Source organism: Haliotis rubra, unplaced genomic scaffold (genome assembly GCF_003918875.1).
Source record: "Haliotis rubra isolate DU_JTF1 unplaced genomic scaffold, ASM391887v1 Scf167, whole genome shotgun sequence".
In the NCBI taxonomy this organism is placed as follows: domain Eukaryota; kingdom Metazoa; phylum Mollusca; class Gastropoda; order Lepetellida; family Haliotidae; genus Haliotis; species Haliotis rubra.
The window spans coordinates 1,567,405-1,583,731 of NW_025765636.1; the positions used below are offsets into that span (position 1 = coordinate 1,567,405).

Consider the following 16,327-nt stretch of genomic DNA (forward strand, 5'->3'; position numbering starts at 1 on the left):
TAACAAAAACCTGACATGACATGACAACGTACAGACTGGAATGACATGGATTATAACTTTTCTTCTGTCAGTCTGACGTTTCATTAGGACACAGGTTGAGGAATATCTGCAGTTGAAAACGAAGTGCACTTTATTACTTCGTGTGATTTGTATAACAAGTTGAGAAACATGTTTCTATCAAGTATCTGTACAAGTATTTTATGATGGGAAACTTAATCATTATAAAAGTTAATGATATACATTGTGACTTGACTATATATACACTATATATATACATTTACTCTGGGCTGGAGGCCTTTGATACTGAATAAAGAATCTTGAAAATCTTGAAGATTGATGAAATTACACATTTCTGTACAGATGGCACTTTGATAGTGCAGGTTCACGCAATTGCATGCCACTTCTCCGGTGATGCCTTTGCGCTTTAGTACGATTTGAACACTTATGAAAAATTTGATATTTCAGAAGCTTTCTTACAATTTCATTATTCTTCTAAATGTTCTACAGATCCTATATGTCATTGCAATACATGTGCCCTTTCGTACCATAATATACTGAGGAGAAAAAAATAAGGGATCACATGAAAGCACAAGTGTTCCTTTATTTTTTCCGGGTTTCTTCACAAGTTGTGCGATAGGTCTAAAGCTTGTGAAGAAACCCTGGGAAAAATTAAAGGAACACTTGTGCTTTCATGTGATTCCTTTTCCCCTCAGTATATATATACACGTGAACATTAATAAAGCACCTTCCACATTTATATGATGTATATATGATATGAAAACACTACATGCTGTTGTATTTACCACAAGATTCCTTAGGAAAGTGACTGTAACCGTGACTGTGTTATCATACAATTATGTTGCTTTCATAACACACATACTATTTACTTTCAACTTTCTTATCATGAATTGTACTAAGAGCTTAGTTATCAAATGACATCGAACTAAGTTAAGAACGAAATCATGATCAAGACAATTTACAGATAGTCATGAATAACTAATGAGTTAGACTGAACAACAACATTGTCATTATTGCTGGAGTGGTACACCCCCAGACTTTGTGTACCTGCATTTTTACACTTTGAAATTAATAACTCCTTGCTGCCAATGTATAACTAGCTCGAGCATGCCTGTAACCCATGAAGTTTGCTGCTGGAGTCGTGCACTCCCTGACTTTGTATACTAGTGTCTATATTTTCTTACTTTGAAAATTTGTAACTCTTTGTTGCCAATATGTAACCAGCCCTAACATGGAGACATGTACTCCCTGTCTTTGTGTACCTATCTGAAATGAATTTAAAAAAACAACAACAAAAACAACATTGTCATTTGAGTCTCTTTGTATAAACGTAACAGACCAGATATGTGTCAGATGATCGCAAAAAAAACCCATACATCTTCGTCGTTACGTTGCTGTTATGAAAAATGGAATGTAAACATATTTCTTGGGTTGGTGTCGTCCTTTCACAGAAAACAGAAAACCTAAAAATGTGTAGTCTCCCTGGTGGCACCTAAGGCAAAAGTTAGAAACTGGTACATGGTTGTATTGTGCATTACTCTCTACTCATGCGAAGTGAAAACTGAATGTGATATTGCGACAGAAATTCATAAAATATAGCGTATATTAGTAACGTACATAAAGGGGACAATAACTTATCAATTACCAAAGAAAGCTCTGCTAAGCGCGATTTCCATGTTAAGATTATGTCTAAAACATAAATAGATTCTGGAAGCAAGAAAGAATTTGGTATGACGATCATTGTTTTCACTGATTCGTCAAATATGGACATTTTGGAACCATACAACGTTCTGAAAGTGAACGTTTTATTCGAGGCCAATCAGTAGCTAAACGCGAATTCCATGTTAAGATTTTGGCTAAAACATAAACAGCTGGAAGCAAGAAAGAATTCCATATGTCATAAGATTTGGAACCATAAAACTTTCTGGTGAAGGTTTTATTCTCAAAACATAAGATTTTGGCTAAAACATAAATAGATTCTGGAAGCAAGAAAGAATTCATTGGTATGACATTTTGATCATTGTTTTATTCAGAGCCAATCTGAACCGTCAAATATGGGAAGCATTTGGTATGACGAATTGTTTTCCATATTCGTCAAATATGGACTTTCCATACAAAGAAGGTTTTATTCGAGGCCAATCAGTAGCTGATAAAAAGCAACTGCAAATGACTTCGCGTGTTACGTTAAACCACGTTTACGTCAGGTACAACCGTAGCCATCCGATAATCACGGCTGACGGCGACGACACAGATGGAATATTGCTTCGTTCATCGTCCAAAGACATTCACTCACCTGGCACCGTGGTATGCTGAGGCCCCATCCTACCCATAAATGCATATAGATCATTATTGTTGTCACGTCACCTACCGTTGTATACGATGACGTAGTCGTACGCACATGTACTGGAGTATTCTAAGTCGGCGTCCTCGACCGCAAGGTTGATGACGTGATTTGACTCGTTTGTTGTCAAATGCCAACTCTCGTCTTCATATCTAAATAAACGCAAAAATTTCAAATATATTTTAACTGAAACGAGAGTTCACTGCTCTATTCCGACATTATGTGTTCATGAATCGCCATCATTAATAATGAACCACTTATCCTGCTCCAACTGTGGCACCTATCACAAACACTCGCAAAGGCAGGTCAAGTGTCTTCCAGGAAACCAGAAACACGACCATAGTGAGATGCGTCATCAGACCGATCGTTCATATTTAGAGCCTTGAATGCTCTACCCTTGAGGCACATGAATCTTACGATGCATTGATATCTTCCAAGAAAACTCCCTCAGATATTTCCAAAGTTTCTGTTTTTGCGTTTCTTTTTGGCAGAGTACGAGTATTTTCGTAAGAGTAAGTTTTAAAGGTCAAATATTTTACGTAACTCATTGACATTTTTTTTAAAAGAAAGAATAGATTTTAAATAGAGGAAAGCAGGTTGTGAATGTTCACACTTTCAATGAACAGATATGGGTTAGCCAACAATCATAACCAATATAGAGTCTGGCACAACTATCATATGATCCTGTCACATAGGGGACGCAACTCTGGGGTTCTCTGGCACAACTATCATAGGATCCTGTCACATAGGGGACGCAACTCCGAGGTTCTCTGGCACAAACTATCATAGGATCCTGACACATAAGGGACGCAACTCCGAGGTTCCCTGAGGCAATACGGTTTCTTGTAAAAACTGTCTGTAGAATGTTACCTTCCGTAATTGCTGGGGTACCCTGGTGAGGTGAAATACTGGGGCGTTCTGGTCACTATAAGAGAAGTACTGCCCCCGCTGCATACCTGAAATACTGATGTGCAATTTATATTAGATACATGGCATGCTGTATATGAAGATGATTCGCTTGAGGGTGAAAAAATACAAAATACCACAGAACCCAAAAGCAAAATCAAGAACACAAATCAACAAGTAACACCTGTCCCACTGCAAAGAAACTATCAGATCTATTCTATTACTTGTTTTTTGTAAATATTAAAAGTCAATAAAAGAAAACCCGTCTTGGTTATCCACTGAAATATATTTCAACTGGCATCAATGACAAAATAGCTGTAAATATTATATCAAGGGCCAACGAAGATCAGTGATGACACCCGGTGTTCACATAAAACAATCTAAAGACACGATAGTGCTCACTGACTGACATTATCACTGCATTACATTTTGCATTACATCTGCTTTATTCATTTGCAGATATTCTGCCGCTAATGAACTGACGCACAAAAGAAAGTATACACCAGCTGTTTGGGGAATATTTTCAAGAAATAAATAGAATCAACAAATTTGAAAATTGTATTTATTGTTACTAAAAGGGCAGTAACATTGTGTTCATGTTGTCAACACAGGCCGGTGGGATAGCCTTGTGGCTAAAGCGTTCGGTCGTCGCGCTGAAGGCCCAAATTCGATTCCCCACATTGGTGCAATGTGTGAAGATCATTTCCAGGGGGGGGCCGCCGTGATATTGCTGGAATAATGCTAAAAGCTGCGTAAGACTAAACTCTCTCACTCAAAACACCACAAATATCAATTTCAGTATTAATGTCAATGGAATATCATAATAATCACATATTGTGTAGAATAACAGGCATGTTCTGCACTAACACTATAAAAAAGGATTTTAATTGTTAGTGGTAAACATGTTTATTTACAGCGAAATACCACAATTATCACTAGCACTGACTGACTGACTTAGGTTTTACGCCGCTTTTAGCAATATTCCAGCAATATCACGGCGGGGGACACCAGAAATGGGCTTCACACATTGTACCCATGTGGGGATTCGAACCCGGGTCTTCGGCGTGACGAGCCAACGCTTTAACCACTAGGCTACCCCACCGCCCCTTATCACTAGCAGAGCGAACAAGAACCATTGGAATGTCACATCCGTATTGCCAAAACGTTCGGCGGTAAAAGGCAGGCCAATATCAGACAAAATGAAACGAGTCACCGAGAATGGCCAGACAACTGGTCAGGACAGTTGTCCTCGTAGGCTCACAGTGACGTCATCAACAGCGTTGTGCATCATCAGGAGCATGGAGATGACACGCCGGGTTGCTGTCGGAATCCCTGCCCTTCGACTGAATCGTTCACATTGGGCTAGGACCGCGAATGGCTGTCAGCTTCGCAACTGGGCATGATGATATACTCAGGGTTTGTAACTTGTAAGTCATAAAGAAATCAGTTTTCAAAATATTTACGTTGTTTTGGGTTATTTTTACATGATCCAAAAGTGACGTTCGTATACTTTCTTCTTTACGTCAGTATATGTACGGAAAACGGAATCAAATCATTTGCACTATAGTCTGGAGATTTGGAGTGGTGTTGGGTAGTTCAACACATAGGTTTTTGTTCTCTAAAGACCAATACAACAAATCACTTCCATCATAAGCACACAAAACATCGATGTTTCAGCTTCTGTGTACTTGGGTTCAAATCTCTGTTCGCCAGTGACACAAACGAGTTTGTGAGGTAGGTATTCCAGTTACATCAGGGCTCGTCAGCTTAGTTTGCGAGAATAGCCCGAATCGACGGCCAAAGGTTTCTAGTTTTCTCAAAGCACGAACTAAACAAAGCGAAATTACGGCGCCTTAGAGGAATCCAACCCGTAAAGGTCAAAGTTAGAAGGAACCTTCAGTAACCCATGCTTGTCGTAAGAGGCGACTAACGGGATTGGGTGGTCAGGCTCGCTCGCTTGGTTCACACGTCATCGGTTCCCAAGCTCATGCTGTTGATCACTGGATTGTCTGGTCCAGGCTCGATTATTTACAAACCGCCGCCATATAGCTGGAATATTGCTGGGTGCGGCGTAAAACTAAACTCACTCACTCACTTTAGAGGAATCCCGTGCTCCCTGATGTAAACAAAAGTGAAAAGTATGGGTATAGTGAGTGAGTGGGTGAGTGATTATAATTTTATGCCGCATTTAGCAATATTCAAACAATATCACGGCGGGGAACATCGGAAATGGACTTTTAACCACTAGGCTACCACACCGCCCCTTCTACATGTGTAACACATGATGTATGCGGTGTGCGAAATAGCCACTGGTCCGCTAGCCCGTGACTGGTAGAAATCCAGTCGGGCCAATAAATTACCACAGTCACTGGCCCGGCTGGATAGTGAATTTTCATGGGGTCATTTTGTAAATATATCACTCTCTCCGACTTGTTAAGTTATAATACACTTTTAAATCATGCAAGATTATGATCTGATAAAAATGTTCATCACATTAGCAGCTTAATGATGACTTGTTTGACATACAAACTATTTCAGAAATTCAGACATGTCTTTTCTTATTTGTTTGTGATGGTATTTTACCTTTTTGTAATCTTTTGCTTAGTTTCTACATTCAAATTTCGGGGCTAGTGAATTAGTAACTAGCTCGAGGGACTAGTAACAACTTTCAGGCATAGCTAGCCCGACTGGCTAGCACAACTTTGAAACTACCTCTCACCCTGGATGTATGAATATATATGAACAGAACGGTGTAACATATGATATTAGAGAAGGATAGTATTTGTAAGGTGGTCAGGCACGAACGAAATAATATATGTGATGAACGTTTTTCTGGAATACAACAGAAAATCAGGTTGGAACTACTTTAAGCCTTCTTCAGTGAGTGAGTGAGTTTAGTTTTACTCTGCACTCAGCAATATTCCAGCTATATGGCGACGGTTTGTAAATAATCGAGTCTGGACCAGACAATCCAGTGATCAACAGCATGGGTATCGATCTGCGCCATTGGGAACCGAGCCTGACCACCCGATCCCGATAGTCGCCTCTTACGTCAAGCATAGGTTACTGAAGATCAATATCCTAATCCGGACCTTTACGGGTACTTCTTCAGTGACATTTTGGAGTAGGACTACGTGATATACAAAACAGAGGTATGCTCGTAATCTGTGACCTGACAAACAGCATCAGCTTTGTCAAATCGTCATCTCCCGTTGACATAAACCGGTTTTACATGGCAGTATTCTGTAACTATTCAAGAGCTTGTTCGTGCTCTCTACGGAGTCTTACCTGTTGAAAGAAAAACAGTCATCCACAGACAATCCATGTCCAGGTCTACAGAGTACAATTGTATAAGATTAAATTATCTTTTCTTTTCCATTACAGTTTGTATTTCTGTTTACAATCCCGGCTGCATGTGTTGCTATATCACCACAAGTGACCACCTATTTGGGTCCTTGTACCTCTTCTGAGCTGTACCCTGCGTTCTGAGTTAATCACAAATCCCCTGCCGATAATTCCACGCGGATTATCTCGACTTGCAAGCTCTCAAGGTGGTTGCGAAACTGTAGATTAATATCCCAGCGTTCTTCCATGCATATCTTGCAAGCCTCCAAGTCATACTAAGGGCATATGCTTATAAACATAAAGGGCAGGATAATAAGATTTGTCAACAGACATTGTATGCTAATAATGTAGATTTGTAGTACCGATTCACACGTCAACGTTCAACCCCTGTGACGCAAGTTTAACGTCGTTCAGGGTCCCGATCCACGTTAAGCTATAGAATAACGACAGGTCGTAACATTACGAACAGGATCGGAAACCTGGCCTACTTGTTCGGCTGGTAGAGATATGGCCAATTGTTCTTGACCGGTACCTTGAAGTGTCTCTATGAGACAGTAATGGTCAGTGACCTTGAGGTTTCATGCAACCCCAATATGATCCCGTATGTCGTAATCTTGTCCTGAGAGGCATTGTTTCCAAAACCCTTTTCTTATTTTCATCGGTCCTAACATTTGTTCATACATACGTGCACACCAGTGAATTACATATGGAATGTACAATACACTGTACGCCTGTACAATACACTGAGTTAGTGAATGGGTGGGTTTAGTTTTACACTGCTTCTAGTAATATTCCAGCAATATCACGGCAGTGCACACTAGAAATGGGCTTCACACATTGTACCCATGTGGGGAATCGAACCCGGTCTTCGGCGTGACAGGCGAACGCGTCAACCACAAGACTACCCAACCGCCCAGATTACAATACAAAACAGCGAAAAAATAACTAACATATAAGACAGAGAGACCCGTGAAGATCTGGGTTAGAATTTATCTTCAACAGCCAATGCTTGTAAGAGGCGGGTAACGGGATCGGATGGTGGTATTCGCTGGCATGGTTGATGCACGTTATCGTATCCAAACTGCGTAGATCGATGCTCATGATTTCAATCACTTGGTTGTCTGTCAGCAGTCGCCTCCGGGCAATCAAAGAGAGGACGTTGCTAGAATTATCAATCAGTGGTTTGTCTGGTCTAAATACCGTGATTATGTATTGTTTGAACATTGCGGTGTAAAATAAACAAACAAATATATATGCGTCATTCTTTTCGCGTATTTCAAACCAAGCTGTTTCAAACTGATTCAGGGCCCAGTGGTTAAAGTGTTCGCTCGTCACGCCGAAGACCCGGGTTCGATTCCACACATGGGTACAATGTGTGGAGCCCATTTCTGGTGTTCCCGGCGTGATATTGCTAAAACCATACTCACTCACTCAAAATAATTCAGCTGAATGTTCTATTTAATATTCTGTTTTGAGTAAAAGTCACGATATGGCTGAAATACTGCCGCTGTAAAACTCACTCACTCACTTTAAGAGTAAATTGTATTATATTTAGTCCTAGAAGAGCTAGTGTAAAGAACATCTCACTCTTAAAATCAAAATTACCGGTAAACCTTGGTTAAGTCTGCGCTTGTCACGCGGGTTGAGTCCCCGTTCGTACGGTTTCTTTGTCTTAAGCGAATGTTCTGTTTACCCAATCGTAATATTACTACCATACCATAACACGCTTTTCCGGGCACTGTCTAATAAATCTAATATTAATGCTGATACCAAAGGTTGACCTTGAAAACCATAAGCACGTGTCCAACAGCAAACAAGCATGACTGTTTGACTCTTCATCAAAGCGCAGTGGTCAGTTTAACCACGTGGGGTCAACAAAAACACTTTTTGCGCCAGGGGGTCAGCTTCCGTAAACACATTGTTTTTTATAGAAGGTCTGGACATTCAACATACTTCCTGTAACCCCAGCGCTCACTCGAACGAGGAAGACAAATAACCAGGTAATGGTGAATAAATCAAAGGGAGGTAATTGAATAGGGGGAAATATATCAAAGGGAGGTAATCGAATTGGGGAAACTGATGACTTTTGAAGGACACCAAAGCGTTTACGTTTTCTTGTCATTTACATCTAGCATGTCACCAGCAAATGTTACCACGACTTGCTGTTGTGGACTTGCTGCTGTATCTTCGACGTCGTTTCCTTTGCGTTGCTGTACTGACGCTCTTCCTACCCCGGGTGTGTCTGGAGAATGTCACCGTGTCGCCTCACCCCCCGGAGCAGTGTTTCCAAGACAACACACTGTGTGATCTCCCCACCCCTACGAAACTGGTTGTATCGTTCGGAGGTCGGAGACTGCGATGTAATGAAATTGTTTCTCGCGATGACGCCATTGACGTTCCCGAAGTGCACTACGTGGACGCGAAAGAGGTATTAGTATTGTGTTCGTGTTCGCTAGGGTAGCCTAGTGGTTAAAGCGTTCACTCGTCACGCTGCAGACCCAGGTTCGATTCCCTACATTGGTACTATGTGTGAGGCCCATTTCTGGTGTCCCCCGCCGTGATATGGCTGGAATATTGCTAAAAGCGGCGTAAAACCAAACTCTCTCACACTTACTCTTGAAGGCATATAAGACTCTATACCTAACTTCACTTTTGACTGAATGGAAAAATCTAAATCTTAACGCACATTCAAATTTCCTTTAAAACTAGAAACCTGATTCTGTTAACTATAAATTGTCAATTTTTAAAAATGTAACAAAGTATTACATAGCGTTTTGTTATTTTGCCCTCTTCGGATATAGACATAAATACAAAGTATGTTTAATAAAAGACAGCATATGCATCAATGTCGATGGTCGATTTTGTACGATAATCATGGAAAAATATTTTGAGACGTTTTATCAAGTGGACCGGCCTAAAATGTGTGATTCCAGCACACGATAAAATTAGAAACAGTGAATTAGTTTTACGTCACTTCTTGCAATATTCCAGCTATATCACGGCGGGGGACGCCAGAAATGGGCTCTACACATGTGGGGAAACGAACCCGGGTCCTCTGCGTGTCGAGCGAACGCTTTAACCACTAGGCTACCCCACTGTCCTTACATGAATTCCAAATAAGGGAAAATAGCTAGTAGTGTAAGCGAATGGATAAGACACGAAGGGCTCTTCTTTTAGTTCAGCTCATTCAAGCGAAGACTTTATTACAACCGTAATCTTTGTTGCTGGCTTTAATCTAGTTTATTTACAGTCTGCTGTGTTTGTTTGTTTGTTATTTTACGCCACATTCAACCTTATTCTAGCTATATGACGGTGGTCTGTAAATATTCGAGCATGGGCCAGAAAACCCCGTGATTGATATCTTTCGTGTCGATCTGCGTAGTTTGGATACGATGAGATGCATGAATCAAGCTAGCAAGCTTCCGATCTGGTTGGCCGCCTTTTAAAATGCAGTCTCCTCTTATGACAAGCATGGGTTTGTTGGAAACCAGTTCAATTCCTAATCCTCACGTGTTTCTTGAGATCGAGCTGGCATAAATGATGCAAGTATCAAAATCTCAGATATGTCCATATTTTCAGAAAACAAAATTCTTTGGCAAATTATACTTTCTTTTGACAAGAAAGTCAAGACACACCACACAATAAAAACAAAGCTTTTCGTCTAGTGTTTTGTGAAACAAGTCAAGGTTTATAAGCTGGAAAATGTGAAAATGTACCTGTGTAAAAGATTAATCATATTTGTTTTGGGGGATTCTTTTTTTAGAACCAGCTTTACCTGTTGATCATGATTGATCCTGATGCACCTTTCCCATGCGCTCCGCCCGACGTCACCATGGAGCACATTCTACACTACGTTGTCATCGTGACTGGCGTAAGTTTCCGTATGGTTTCAACTAGTGATATGCAAATAGTGACCTATATCTTGAACGCATTGGTGTGTACAAGCTGACAGGTTTATTCCACAAGCCCTTGTGTCTGAATTCTCATATATCTCTATATCATATCAATGTATCTAGTACCCGTAGAGATAGGCGTTAGAATTAGCCCTCAGCGACCCATCCTTGTCGTAAGAGGCGACTAACGGGATCTGGGAACCGTTTCACGAAGCTTGTAAGCCTAAGCATACACCTACGATATATCTTACGATACCACGCTGAGGACGTTCACGAAAGTATCTTTGCACTATCATTGTCAAAACTTACGGTAACTTTTAGCTATGGAAATGCGAACTCTTGGTGGTCAGGATTGCTGAATTGATTCATGCATGGCATCGTACCTCATCCCCAATAGCGAAGATCAACGCTCAGAACAATCACTGGATTGTCTCGCCTAGATTCGATTTTTCACAGACCTCCGCCAAGCAGCTGGAAAATTATTGAGTTTGGCATTAAACAGCAAACAAACACATGTATCTGGAATCAATAAGCAACGATACAAAGTCCTGGAATTGAGATTTTGCTAACATTTATTCGACTGCGGGTTCAAATCATGCAATACAAACAGTTTGAATGGCTCAGTACATTTTCACATGATCTTGATTTAAAACATATTAAAATTTAAAAGTGACCGGAAGCATGTATGTCATCAATAACTCAAAAATGAGATATTTATAGTAGACTTGGCCGTGGGAAGTATCGATTCGACGTAAACGATCTGTTTTTGAGGAGATTCATTTACTTATAACAAATAACACATAAATTTATATACGTTCTGGTGGAGTGATCGTTGGTCATTACAAATTCAATGTAAATCCGTTGATTCTGATACAGTGCAATTCAAACAATAAACGCCATACACCTTTCGTCTCATAAAAGTAACCAAGTATTTGAATTTTCACACATTTAAACCTTCTATTTGGCTGCTTTTCGTTTTGAAGTGTCTGTTAATCTCAAACGGGGTATTTAACTAAGGCATACGTCATTCATATCAGATCTTAGAAAAGCCATATTTAGGTTATTCTTGTCTTTAAAACCAGTACAATATACACCATATAAACATCAATAACTTAAAAAAAATATTTTTCAGATTAAAGGCGTGCTCTTCCCGGAAAGAAATATGCTCAGTAAGTATGTCGGTCTCGTGAAGTAACGGGTAATGTGTTCTGTTTTTGCTTGGGAGTGGCGAGAAGTGGGTGCGCGTTCATTCAAGTGAAACATGAAAGACTGTCAGGGCGGGGGACACCAGAAACGGTCCTCACACAATGTACCCATGTGGGAAATGGAACGCGGGCGTGACTTGCGAACGCTTTAGCCACTAGGCTACCAAACTGCCCCATGCTTGTCTCGGTAATTTACTTAGATGTGTAAAACAGTGTAATTTCCCTGTAATTATAAATACATATATGAATTTACATTGAAGTTACCACCTGTTATCATAGTCTATCTTACAACAATTTGCCATTTGTATAATGGGTAAGGGGCGGTGTGGTAGTCTAGTGGTTAAAGCGTTCGCTCGTCACCCCGAAGACCCGGGTTCGATTCCCCACATGTGTACAATGTGTGAAGCCCATTTCTGGTGTCCTCCAGCCGTGATATTGCTGGAGTATTGCCAAAAGCGGCGTAAAACCATATTCAGTCACTCACTCACTCTCAGTCGAGCTTTGATGTATCCAACTGACGGTTGTGTATTAATTCTTCCTTTTATCTTCTTTTGCGGTTGTGTGGAACCTCGGATTACGCGAAGTATTTACGTACAGCTTGTTCAGCTTGACCTGATCAAGTGAATACTAATGGATTGCGTGACCGTGTCACAACTGGCTGGGTCTATTATTGTGAAGGGGTGCACCTTTGTCAGTTGATTGTCAACATGTCCGAACAGCCAAAACAAGGTCGCCGTTTGACATCTCAGTGTCGAGAAATCAATGTCCTAACTTTCTTTAAAAAAGAAGCTACAGATGGCTTAATGTTTCCGATTCGGGCTTTTGGGCATTAATAACATTCTCTGCTCCCCTATTTAATAAAGTTAACTCGGCCTGCTGTTTGTGCCATTTGACCTCCCGGGTCATGCATATGTAGAGTAGCTCAGGTCAAGCTGAACAGGCTGTAGGTCCCTTCAACTTCGACTCTATTTCAGGTGTTCCCGGTCGTGATATTGCTGGAATATTGCTAAAAGCGACGTAAAGCTATGTATACTCAATCACGCTTTATCTTCGACACAACAGCGCTTAACATTTAACTGAAAATGAGGTAACTTTGAAGAACCTACGTCTTATCATTAATGTCCACATTCATTTTTGAGTGCGTGAGCATAGGTTTACACCGCCTTTAGCAATATTCCAGCAATATCACGGCGGGGGACACCAGAAATGGGCTTCACACATTGTACCCATGTAGGGAAGGGAGCCTGGGCCTTCGCCGTGGCGAGCGAACGCCTCAACCACAAGGCTACCCTACCTCCCCATTTTGCAGGATACATTTGTAAATAGAATAATACCCATGCGTGCTGCTGCAGCGTACATAACGCATATCGGGAACACAAACTATTTATTAAACTTCCCAATTTAATTGTCTACTGCAGTACCATTTTCCCCACACAAACTACGATCGATAAGGTAACCAATTGAGCCTGTTCTCCAGTGACACTGAATGTGAGACGATGTTCCTGTGCATATGGTAATCACTTCACTGATCCGCTTCCAGATTATCACGCACCAGCGCCACCAAGAGGAATACACCGGTACCAGTTCTACCTGTTCCCGTGGGCAGGGCCACAATTTCTGGATCTGGATTACAACTCTCCGTCTCAAAGATCCGGTTTTAACCTAACGACTTTTGAAAACGCAAACAAGTTACAGCAACCGGTTGCAGTATTCCAGTTTCGGAGTCAACATCATGTCTCCATATACCTGTACAGTCTTCTGTTGCTCGTGTTTTTTCTTCTGTTTGAAGCAATCGTCGGACTCACACAATTTGTAACATCTCGCATAAAACCATAATGTCGAAATTTCCAACCAAGCATTCTTTATAAGTGATTGATGAAAACTACCGTTTATCATAATGTGTTTGTATATAAATGCTCATGACGTCGACCTCTGGATTGTCTGACCCAGACTCGATCACCTACATACCATATAAGTGGATAGTCATGTACCGGTAGCTGAAAAATTGATGATTGCGACGTTAAAAAACAAACGAATAACAAACAAACAAAACTGTTTTTATAACGGTGAAAAATGCTAACATGTTACATTTTGCCGTTTCTCAGTTCTAGATATAAATAAGAGAAATGTATTTATTGGCGTAACCTGGGCAATGAAACGGATATTAGCGTTTTGCATTATTATTACGACATGGAACAATAAGGCACTTAACCAATTGATACTGTCAGTTTGTGAGTGAGTGAGTGATTTCGTGAGTGAGTGAGTTTGGTTTAACGCCACTGTTAACATAATTCTACCCGTGAAGATCCGGTGTGAGTGAGTGAGTTTGGTTTTACGCCGCTTTTAGCAATATTCCAGCAATATCACGGCGGAGACACCAGAACTGGGCTTCACCCATGCGAGGAATCGAACCCGGGCTCCAGCGTGATGAGCAAACGTTTTAACCACTAGGGTACCCCATAGCTCCTATCCTAACGAAACATGATGCTATTTACATCCTGTTGCTTCAAATCACTACAACTGAACTACTCCAATAACAATACAACGATTTGCAGCTTTGAAACACAATAGTGTTAAGGTAAATATACATGATGGCCTAACATCAGTCGGACTTCTTCGAGAATCCATTGAACCAGGAACCATGCGTACATATCATGATTAAATATTATATTACTTCCTCCTTCTGGTCACAAAGTGTTATGTTTGGATGTTGCGGCCCAGGGCTTTCCAACTTGAAGGAAGAATAGATGTTTTATGTTTCGACATGTTCGTCGACGCTGCAGTCAGAAATATTCCACCCTTATCACCGCGACCAGTATTAAGTCAACAGAAGCCTGTCGAGATGCGGCCCGTTAGAAGATCCGGGTTAGAATTGATCTTCAGTAACCCATGCTTGTCGTAAGAGGCGACTAACAGGATTGGGTGGTCAGGCTCGCTGACTTGGCTAACAATTGCCTAGATCCGTGCTCATGCTGTTTTCAGATTGTCTGGTCCAGACTGGATTATTTACAGACCGTCGCCATAAAGCTGGAATATTGCGGTGGCGTAAGACTAAACCCACTCACTAACATTATTCAAGTGGTTTTAAGCGTGTCATCTAGTGTAGGAGGGAATCCTGAAGTGATTCCAGCCCCAGAGGTTTACCACTTTCATGAAACTCTCGAGACCAGCCACATGGTGCTGACAAACCAAGTCAGCAAACATCTGGGCGATCCGGGATTCGATCTCGGAGCATTCGATTGCATCACCGACAACTGGGCCACCGGTATCGCCACCCATCACCGGTCAGTGTAGACAGCGTTCCACCAACATCGTGGATACGTCGTTTGTGAAACATAGTCGCGCTTTCCACCTTTCTGTCTGTATTTTCGATTTCTGATGATTAAAATAATTCACATGATTCTGGTCGTGCCATTATATAACCTGTCAGATTCTATTATACTTTTCAAAAAAGAAACGAATAACCCAAAAATCTGTTGCGAAAATGATGTATTTTTAAACATCTATAACTCGTCCACAAATAGACTTTAGGAAATATATTGTTGCATCAGTTTAGAAGAAGGAAATGTCTATACAACCAATTTTAGATAACGGAGACGTTGAGCGCCATGGTGACGACGTAGCTCGGGCCCTACGTCGGATCTCCTGGCTCACAGTCCAATCTCTCTAAACCTGTTCCGTACAGTTTGACCGAATATCCTCCGAAGTCCAGGCACCCTGGCTGCTATGCTCTCACCCCCGGCAGTACGATCACGCTAATGTAGTACCCGGATGTACCGATCTTGGGCTGCAGTGGTGACTCGAGGTCTGCCTGTACGGGGAGGGTCACTTGTTATGCCTGTTTGAATGTAACGAGTTGTAAGCCGTGATATCGTACTCAGACTAACATTCAGACGCCTGGCAACAGAAGATTGGTAATCTCCAGCGTGCATTCTTTCAATTGCGATGTTCCGTGTCGCAGCGTCAAGGCGTGGCGTTGTGATTTGACCTTGAAACTCCTTCAAAACGAATGGCGATTTCCGAAAGTAATCTGGATTTTTATTTCCTGACAGTACATGCAGCAATATCGCGGCGGGGGACACAAAAAATGGGCTTCACACATTATACCCATGTGGGAATCAAACCCGGGCCTTCAGCGTGACGAGCGAAATCTTTAACCACTAGGCTACCTCACCGCCCTTATCCGTGAATGACGTAGGTTGTGTCTAACGATGCTTTGAAATGTATTTCAGTTATAGCTCGACGTTCCAGCTTTAAGTGGGTGAAAGTTTAAGTGATGCAAATTTCAGAAGTGTATCTTTTTGTAAAAACCACAGCGCGTGTTCGTGGTGGATTCGAACCAGTGATCATAAGTTCCTGGTTCTTTGTGTGATGATGTGCGGTTTCACGCTTTATTGACCCAGTGAACCCTCGATCTCACTAACATATAGACTTTACACATCCAACAATTCAACCATATTGCGGCGCTCTACTACAAGAAGCCCATGCAGACATTTCCGAAACGTTACTTCAGTTGGCTGTCTTCTGAAAAGAAATACAGACGTACTAATAAAGTACATACCTGGTTTGGTGGAGATGGTATTATTTTCCAAAAGAAGAACGTAAATATTCTGAAAAGC

General features: G+C 41.2%; 1 protein-coding gene across 1 annotated transcript; it reads left to right on the forward strand.

Annotated features, from left to right (window-relative positions):
* The first annotated feature begins 10,383 nt into the window (after positions 1-10,383).
* Positions 10,384-13,556, forward strand: LOC124272201 (protein BROTHER of FT and TFL 1-like). Its single transcript, XM_046707349.1, has 3 exons — positions 10,384-10,481; positions 11,636-11,672; positions 13,249-13,556. The coding sequence occupies exons 1-3, from the start codon at positions 10,395-10,397 to the stop codon at positions 13,542-13,544; spliced, it is 420 nt and encodes a 139-aa protein (XP_046563305.1). The 5' UTR covers positions 10,384-10,394; the 3' UTR covers positions 13,545-13,556.
* Positions 13,557-16,327: the final 2,771 nt, after the last annotated feature.

Coding starts and splice junctions, on each gene's coding strand:
- LOC124272201 (XM_046707349.1), top strand. CDS start 10,395: ATGATTGATCCTGATGCACCTTTCCCATGCGCTCCGCCCGACGTCACC. Junction 10,482..11,635: donor ACGTTGTCATCGTGACTGGC/GTAAGTTTCCGT, acceptor AATATTTTTCAG/ATTAAAGGCGTGCTCTTCCC. Junction 11,673..13,248: donor CCCGGAAAGAAATATGCTCA/GTAAGTATGTCG, acceptor ATCCGCTTCCAG/ATTATCACGCACCAGCGCCA.